Genomic DNA, 10,239 nt, shown 5'->3' with positions numbered 1-10,239 from the left:
GGGATGACAGTTAACTGGAAGAATTACTGACCTGCGTTTTAAGCTTATAAATACTAACTGCTGTGCCTTACTATAATAAATACCTTCTCTCCAACCACGTGTATGATTAAGTTATATGCATTTAGTATTTAATTTAAGGGCGACATATATTAACATTGCGCATAAAATATTTAAGCTATCTCGCAATTAAGCTCACGCGATTTCTATGAAATAAAATACGGCCATATAGTCGACTGTACCTTCTTATCACTGTGCTTATCTACGCGTAAAACACGAGTCATGCATGCAGGTGATTGGTCTTGTATAAAAGCACAAACCTTGTGGGAAACAACAGGGCGAAGGACAGCAGCATGGTACAAAGGCTGCGGTGTACGTTTTTATTAGTGCCCTGGGACTACAGAAGCGCGTAAATTGAATGCAATTGTCAGGCCTCGTGGAAATTACTTGAACCTGGAAACCCCAGAGCAAAATTGAACTTATGCACTCTGTACACATTCATCCTTGAATCAATAAAGTATAGTAGGGAAACAGCAACAGGCCAAAACAAGCGGGTAGACACGCGCATCAAGCATATCTGAAATATTCTTTGCTAATATTTTGTACCATAACTCGAAATGCGTGTGAAATATTTCTGGTCAGTTTAAATAGTGCGTCAGCCGTAAATAATATGTTCGAACTTAACAGAAAACAAAAATACGGTAATTACACTGTAAAACAAAAATATGCGAGAATGCAATAATTGAATAGTTTAAATGGTTGATTGATTTCTACCTTGCAATTGAACTCATCTATCTAAATAAAGCACAAGTTTTACTACAATACACGCGATGAGCAACGACCATAACTGAAAATGTTCACACATTTCGATAAGTTAACCTGTTAAACACAATCAGTATACTTCACTAAACGAACTAGTTAGAGATCGATAGAAGAAGAAAACGTTACACGGCGATACATAATTATAATCAGGGACAAACTGTTTTGTCGGTCGTGTTTGTTAATTATGTGGAAGGCTGATCAGACTGCCTATGCCCTATATGTTGATCCCACGGGGAAACTTCTAATGTAACAGATTAAGTTTGGTCAAAATTGTACGCGTAAAACAGAAACTCAAACAAGTTCAAAAGCTTTTTATATCCCAAAGCACCGAGCTGTTCCTCTAGTTTACAGTTAACCATACATTTCACACACGTATACTTGACTGATGAATAATATTTGACTGCCACATCTGACATAAAGTTTTGTATACCTATCTGTATTAAACTTTTAGCCCTGTTTTAAAACATTTTTTTCTGTCGTAACATATACATCCAAACAAATATATAATCTACTCACCCCTTTTCGTTTCTTCTTCCTTCGTCGTTTCCCACCTCTTCCTTCAATAGAAGAAGATCCAGATTCGGTCGACCGTGAAGTAGTCACTTGATCTCGAATTGTTTGACCGCTTGTCGTGCCTGATACTGTAACAGAATGAGATGGTATAATTATAGCATCAAATAATAGATTCTTTAGGAAAATTGCAGCCTAGCTTTGTTGATATTTGAAAATAAAATCCCCTAACAATAGAAGCGACGTTTTCACCACCGAATTACAACGTCTGGTTAATGTATCGACCAAACTGTTTCAGGCTTGATGCCAAGAACACATTAGCGATATATAGTAGGATGGGAAAAGATGTGACATCTTTTTATTCTATTTACTCGTCACATTTGGTAGTAAACAAAGAGCAGTCAACAAGAACAGTCAACGAGTTGTTAAATCGTATCCTCAAGGCTTCCATAGATCGTTCCTAATTGTTAAAAAAAACCTGATCAGGATATTTAAATATTATGTGATAAAGGTGTCCCATTTTCCCCCATCCTACTATATAGTAGTTTGCATTTATGTTTTTCAATAACTGCATTGTTCTGTTTACTACTGTGATACTTTCGTTTAGGGTTTTAACATAATTTTATCACTGCATTTAGTTTAGCACAGATAATAGGATGTATTAACTAAAATATGTTAAATCTTCTGACGTAAAGAATACAATGACATACAAAACTCAGATTGCAAGAGCATTGAAAGCATTCGAAACTGTTTTGTCATTTGGTAGCAATTTTCACAAACACATTTATGAATGAAGTGACTACAGTATAAAATCGTGGATTGACGTTTCACAACGGGCAATTTACTTTGTTACAAAATGTGTCTTGTGTTTTACGAAACCTTGATGTAACAAGCTTTGAGCGGTTACTCAAAAAGGAACATAGCCCCCTCTTACTGATGTGTTGTAAATAAAACTACCCAACAGGCGGCGACAAAGCGCACGGGAAAAATATTTTCTCTGTTTTTCTTGGAATAAATTACAAAATTAGTGATATACAAAAATAAAAATAAAATGAACTCACTGGATGTTAACGTATCTTCCGGGGACGATGGCAGCATTTTCTCTTTGTAAATGTCCTTCTTATATATTCGATCTTAATGTAAATAAATACAAAATATGAAAATCCAGATACAGAGCAGTTTACTAAACAATCACCTTTACAACATAATAGAGTGTGAAAGAGAATAAAAAAATAATATTGGGATCGAGTAAATTCGGACACTGGGTAATAAGGGATACTTTTTGTAAATATCCCTTTACGGGTACCTGTTTGATGATATACGAAAACAAATATTACAATAATAATAATCGACAATATTCTCACGGTCCAACAAAGTGTGCGGCAAAGATGATAATAGCTGCTAGTTATTAAAATTCGGTCTTAAACAAATACGACAATTTTTTTATAACTGAAAAATTATAATAGTAAGATGATTATATTAAATTCTCGTTAACGTAGAATGTAACTGCCGAGTTTTGCAGCCAGCAAAGCATATAAATATGAAAAATATTTTAAAGTGTAGAAATTTATATATAAAGTTACGTGGCAAAGAAACTAGCATAACCTATTGATTTTGTTTGGTTAACTACAAAGTTGCAGAATAATATAATTTAAAGTTTTGTTGTGTGTCCCGCATTGCCCCACTTTGAATAGTATTGAATGATACGTTTTTACGAATAGTAATACTTATATTTGATGTTTTCTAAAGAATTCTTGTTTTTTAATTAACGAATTTAATCTTTGTGATACTATGTTTGTAATTTAATAATTTATATTCCTCATGGGTAATTCAAATATAATATACTGATATAATAACACGATAATATATTTTAAATTCAGTTACATTCACTTGGAGATAATTTATGAAAGGTGGCTTGCGTAAAATATGGCGTAACAATACCCAACTTCTGCCAAAATAAGACTTTATTACAAGTTATTATAAGTTTTCCAATATTATAATTTTAAATGCATTTGTAAGATATAATGTGTGGCAATTAAAGATCTAACAAACTATTGTTAAAAACTATAGCAGCGGGACGGAGAATGTTTAAATCTAATTTACAAAGAGTATGGCATTATTTCGTGTTATTTACGTGTAATTAAATTTAACAAGTTTTTTAAACTGTTTTTTCTTACCCCTCCTGTTATAGTGAATCGCCAAATAACTCTTTCTGTGTTTTGTTATATTTGTTCGAAGTGCTGCCAATTAATAAAGGTATGTTATAGTACAAATTCATGGTATCCTCCCAAAACCGTTATATAATTTTAATTTTTAAATATTGGGCAATTTATGCTCCCCGTCTTATACCGCAACCTAAATATAAAACCTTCTTTTTCCGCAGTACTAGCTGTTTGTAAGAGCAACCTGCAAAAAGTTTTTACTGTTTTTTTTTGCGGTTTGTTATTAGATTCGTGACTCCGGTACCGAAAATGACTCCGTACCCAGCTGTTTAATTATCTGCAGCGCGTCACTAATTAGAGTTTCTTTTTGCTAATCCGTTTCGCCTTGTCTTGTTTCTGATTTTAATGCACCTCTTTCTTCGCTATTCGACAATTTGTCGAAGTGCGCTACAAATAATAATAGATTTCCGATGACTTGTGTTCGATTTCGAATGATTATTTCCAATGTCTTCGTATAATGTTTTAATTAACGTCCAAACTCCAATCCCCAAATATAGTGGGGAGGGGGAAGATGGGACACCTGACACATAGCAGCAAAATATCCTGATCATGTTTAAACAATTAACAACAGTCTTTAGGAGTCGTAAAGATATGGTTTTCTAATTCTTTGAAAGTTTTTTGTTTACTACCAAAATGTACGAGAAAATAGAATGTAAAGGTGTCCCATCTTCCCCCACTCTACTATATATGGAAAACTTAATAGCCATATATGATTATCATCCAGATATTTTTTTCGTTATGCGCAGTCAATAAATGCTTGTTATAAAATTATTTATAAAATACAAGAAACTTGATTCAAAATATAACGCCTATAAAAATATAAGTTGTCGGAACCTTAAGAAAAAACATTACAAACAGGAAATGTTTAACTTGCACATAACTATTAACAGAAAAAGCTTTTATAGACAGAAATACTCACAGAAAAACTGTGGCATTTTATTTATTGTTTTTGTCCTGCCTTATATACACAAGATTTATAAATTAGCCAAGAACTGCGCATTTAAGCAGGAGCTATAACATCTTTCTGCTTGACTACATGATGCTATGTTTTCTCACATTACTAAGAACTAATATTTTGCTCGGCTTCGCTCCCAGTGCACACTCTCGCGTGGAAATGTGTGCCATAATTTATGCATAGGGTACGCCGTGTGCTGTGGTCTCTGCTTATTCTCTTCGCCTATTTCGGCATAACGTTGTATCAACTCCGACGACGGTAATAACTGAAAGCCGATGGCGGGCCACTTAATCAATTAAAATTGATCTTAAATATTTGACGCAACTTTTAAGGCACCCGAGCTGCAAATTCTATAAGTATTGAATCCCAAAAGGGTCTTAAACGATTTTCGCTCACTTAAATTCTGCTCGGTCCTTTCACTGCGAAATTTCAAGCTTAAAATACGCAGCAATGCTTATCTGAATGCACGACAGTATAGTTTATAACTTCATACGATTTGATTACCAATTACCTGTTAAATGTATATTCATGCATACCTTTTGAAAAATATTGTTTTGCGTCTGGTTCGTCAAACCTCCAATTCAGAGAACTGAAAAATCGATAAGCACGTAAAAAAATATATTTCGAATAGACTGTTGTATACCTGTTTTACAAATAAATGTATTGGTCTATACTAAATATTTATGGTCGTGTAACAGAACCTTGCGACAAATACGATAGCATTGCATTGAATTCCAAATTATTAGGTATATTTTTTTATTTAATGATTCAAATAGAGTCTATATTCATTTTGAACGTATATTTCAAGTTGTTTAAAATATTAATGTATATGTATCACCTGTTGATTGGTTCGTCTGATTTTGTTTGTACTGCTTTGCGTGTAAATACCACAGCAGTGGAACATCTTTGAAGTCGTGTATTTGAAGGTACTTTGGTTTGGGAACCTGTCGTAGGTGCAAGGGACATCGACCTCTGTTAATGCAACGGAAGTTAGGTAACTAATTGTAGCAAAGTGTTTTACAGGTTTATTTTAAACGAGATAAACATACGCGTTGCGCGATACATATATAGTGCTATATAGCTTATATAGGGAAAGATGGTACACCTTTAGCACATGGTGTACAAATACCCCGATCGTGTTTTACAAAATTAACCACGGTTTATGAAAGTCGATAGAACAAGGTTTTATAATTCTGTGAATATTCTTTGTTTACTACCAAACGAGACAAGAAAATAAAATAAAACTGTGTCCCATCTTCCCCCATCCTATTATATATACAAGTTAAGTAATAACTTCACGGATAAAACATACGCTTCATATTGGTTTGTTTAAATATAAAAACGTTTGTTTTTTTATGTAATAGATGTTGCACTTTTACGTTTAAATATATACATATATAGTATGGTGGGGCAAGGTGGAACACAAGGCCAAATGGCACATGGGTTAACCATTTTCTTTATGGGTACCCGTGTAATATTAAACGAAAAATGTGTTGCAGTATCATTCGACAGTATTCTTCAGGTCTAAGGCGATTACTGTTGTTAAAATATAGTGTTAAACGGACACGACATTTTATCAATGACTTTAAAACAATTAAGAGTAAGATGGAAATTTTGAATGCTTGCTGAGCCATATTAAAACAATTCGTTGTAATTTGCGAGTTTGAATCACCAATCCACAAACGTAGTTTGACAAACTAGGCTGAAATATTTCGCACACTTTTTTTATAAATATACTCATGGCCCACTAAAGATATCTTTAGTAGGCCATGATATACTTCATATACGCCGCAAACGGCACAGAAATTCAAAAGCTTTTTTGAATATAAGCGCCATCAGTTTCTGTGTCCCATAAACTTTATACATGTATTTAATTTCAAAATAAAATATGATTATGCTAATTGCATTCGATTCAGTCGGATAAAACTAGTTCGTTTTGTTAGAACGATCTAAAAATGGAAATGAGAACTATAAATGCAATTAGCAGAATAATAGCGTTGTTAAGTTCAACATATAAAGTTTAAGGCGCAAAGAAACTGGCTCATGTTTTCAAAAACTTTTAGTTTTGTGCACCGTCTGCGTTACTTTTTATTATTGCAGACCTTTTTCGCCAAGAGATTTTGGAATCTAATATTTGCATCTCATCGGTAATTCTAATATAATATGCTGATATATTTCAAGCTAATATATGAAACTTATATTCGTAGTGACAGCACAGGCACCATAGAGGAGTTAAGGAAAAGTGACTTGTGCGAAAGGTATATATAGCATAGTAAGGTGGGGGAAGATGGGACACTTTGTCAGACGAGACGTCTTTTTAATTTTTTTGTTTCGGACCCCTATTTAATGATAAAACAAAAATAAAGTAGCAGAATTATTCGACAGTATTATCACGACATTATAAAACGACCAAAAGCCGATTACTGAGTTTCGACGATTAAACTAGTTTCTTAGATTTGTAACAAAAACTGGAATATTCCGTACAGTTTGATTTTGTCTCATAAAACTAATTTTAATGTTGTAAAAAAACTAAGATATAGTGCTGTGGAGGAAGATGGGACACCTTTACCAAAATATATTCAAGTATTCTGATTGTGTTTGTTTACCCATAGGGGACAAAAAAATAGAATAAAAAGGTGTCTCATCTTCCCCATCCTACTCTATATACATGCGGAAAATAGGCAGGGGTCAATATGACTTTAATTTGGGATAAAAAGAACACAAAAAATATCGTTTTAGAATTTTATATATATAAAGTTTACATATGTCAAAGAAACTAGCACAGTCGGTTAATTTCGGTAATATGTGCTTAAGTGTCCCATCTTCCCCACTCTACTATATAGAAATGGGGCAAAACAGATGACGTCTAAAATATTATTCTCCAACCGTACAATATTATATTATCCTATTTAAGTTTTATCATAATAAAAATTATGTATTTATCACAATACACAAGAACTATTTCAACTACTTGCCCCGTCGGTTTTCTAAAATAACATCTGATATCCGAATCAAAAAAAGGATTCTTATTTCTTTAGTAGGGTCTAGTCCAAATTCCCGCTATCACCGCAAAACTAGCTTATATTTTGAATTTTAAACTCTAAAACAACAAATTCTTAAGTGTGTTAACTTTTTACGTGCCTTTTTACTCATATGCACCTCTTATATGGTATCTACTCACACTTCTGTATACGCATTCATTTTTGCAATTTGTCGCAGTTCGAAAGTGATAATTTATGTAAACAAGCGAAGTTGCGCCTGTTACTTGTTCACTTGTTATTATAATCAATATCTTATATGTATCAGTAATAAGAAATGGACAAAATGTTCGAGGTTTTACTTAACTAAAGAAACGTTGGTTATTACATTGCCAAATTTTCGTACGTCTTCTGTGGAATTTAGATTGGATCACTTACCTCGCGTCGCCGTAACGCAACAGATTCTCGATTTCCGCTTTGCTTCTCTTGATCTCGAGGAAATGAAGATGATATTCTTCGTCCCACAAACTTCCGACGATCCGCTCTCTTATTATACAAGGAACTGAAAACATGTCCCGAATGTCTCCCAGTCATGTTTGGTATTTAAAATTCTGATCTGGGAGCTGAAAATGCCACATCAAATTTCGGAAGAAAATATGGATATCCACTCATTAGCACTCAATAATCCGATGTTTCTTGGTCGTATTTTTAACAACTAACAACGCTCCTTTGAATTCGTTAGGATTACGGTTATATAATTTTGTAAATTATACTTGTTTGCTATCAATTATGGGTCAATAACACCGAATAAAACATGCGCAATCTTTATACCCAATCCATTATTTATCAGTTTATACGAACAAGATTTTATAAAAAATAGTATATTCAACTAAATATACAGTAGGGTGGGGGAAAATGGAACACCTTTTAACTCTGTTTTCTCGTCCCATTTAGCAGTAAACAATGAACAATCCAACATTTATAAATCTATATCCTCACGACTCCCATAGACCGTTGTTAATTGTTTAAAACACAATCAGGATATATGGATATTATGTGCTAAAGATGTCCCATCTTTCCCCACCCTACTATACATAAAAGCGTTCAAATGCTATTTTTTATTAAAATGTTAATGAAAAGCAACTATTCAACAAATCTGACTAACTGAATTTAAAAAATAAGACGCATTGACCGATTCCTATTCCATCGCTAATAAAAAAAGGTTTCGACCAAAGTTAAAACCGCGACTCGTTAATAATCCTTATTATTGACTAACTGTCAACATGAAACAAGCCTTAATTAGCCACCAACTGAAACGTAAAAGCATACTTGGATAGTCATTGTAAACCCATGTCACAAACAGTAGTATCGCATAGTTATTCCCAAGTCTCAGCATCGATCTACACCTGTAATGAAGCTTTACTCGCCATAGGGACTTGTTATTGATTGTTTCAATGAGAACAGTATTTATTTATCACACTTCCAACACCTGCACACGTTTCCTTATCTGGAAGTTCATTATTTGTGCTTAAAGAAAACGTCTCCTTATTGGGCTCATTATTTGTATTCATACACGGTCGTCTGAAAGTGAACTTTGTTGGACTCCTCGGGTACTGTTTAGTCTTTTGTGGCTCGGTAATCAACCACTCACTCATAAACCAAAAGATACTGGATTCGAGCCACGATCTTGGCAATATATTGTTCACAGGTAATATACGTCCTTATAAGACTTAACTGATTAAAAAAAAACTTCCCACATCTCCTATTAATATAAAATAATTTGAAATATATATTTAATTTGCTTTCCCAACATGGAACTCGGAGAAAATAGTCAGCTCCCATTTGTGGCCACTGGGTTGGAGCAGTTGCCGTTAAGCGTCTTGCTCAAGGACACATACGCCAACAATAGTAGCAGCGACGAGGCTTGAACCCGAGTTGCCATGTATGTTACTTTGTGGGTGATTATTTCTCTTTCACTTTTTCTATTTTTTTTATATATGGTTAAGTTTGGACAACACATTAGGGACCACTGTGTTGGAGCAGTTGCCGTTAAGAGTCCTGTCCAAGGACACATACGCTCACAATGTTAGCAGCGGGGAGGTATGAACCCATTACGTATGGATTACAGGCAGGCGCGCTAACCACTCTGCAACGGCGCCTGGGTTTATGGAAATTATATTCGAAATTCAGATAAGAGATAATTTTTGAGATAATTTTTGAATTTGGAAATATTGGGCAACATGTAGCTAAGTGTCCCGTCTTCCACAACTGTAGTATATGATCGATGACCATCCTCACCACACTTTACACGTCATTAATAACGAAAAAGAGCGACGAAACTTACATGTTTTCATTAAAATTATACATGTTTGTAACTATTTCGAAATAATTTAAACAATCTTCGTTTGCAATCAGATTTATAGATTTCTGATAAAGAAAGAGAACCAGATTTATGCGACACCGGAGTTGCACAAAAGTTCAACGTTTTGTTGTAGAAAAAGGTTTTGTCTGATATTGATCTATTATCGTTTTCCCAGCGCTTGTTTTACCACAATAAACAACACAAAACCAATATATGCACTGGTTTAGTTTGGAGTCTATATTAACTTATTAAGAATTAAATGAATATAGTTGCTCCCAAAATTTGACATATCTAGTTGGTTATCAAACTTTTATGAAAGCATTTACCTCATACACAAATGTTGAGCTTCGTCAATCGTCGTAAAAATGCTTAAGGCGGGTTCACACCAGCGCC

At 33.9% G+C, this 10,239-nt stretch overlaps 1 protein-coding gene across 1 annotated transcript; it reads right to left on the bottom strand.

The window, feature by feature from the left end:
* Positions 1-286: 286 nt before the first annotated feature.
* LOC149741714 (uncharacterized) lies at positions 287-8,213 on the bottom strand. Its single transcript, XM_089888784.1, has 5 exons — positions 7,923-8,213; positions 5,345-5,478; positions 5,043-5,095; positions 2,391-2,462; positions 287-1,460 (listed from the first exon to the last, which is right to left on the bottom strand). The coding sequence occupies exons 1-5, from the start codon at positions 8,076-8,078 to the stop codon at positions 1,267-1,269; spliced, it is 609 nt and encodes a 202-aa protein (XP_089744910.1). The 5' UTR covers positions 8,079-8,213; the 3' UTR covers positions 287-1,266.
* Between the last annotated feature and the right edge of the window lie 2,026 nt (positions 8,214-10,239).

This window comes from Ciona robusta, chromosome 1 (genome assembly GCF_009617815.1).
Source record: "Ciona robusta chromosome 1, ASM961781v2".
Lineage (NCBI taxonomy): Eukaryota > Metazoa > Chordata > Ascidiacea > Phlebobranchia > Cionidae > Ciona > Ciona robusta.
The sequence above is the reverse complement of the archived record's forward strand: the minus strand, read 5'-3'. Positions and strand labels throughout refer to the sequence as shown.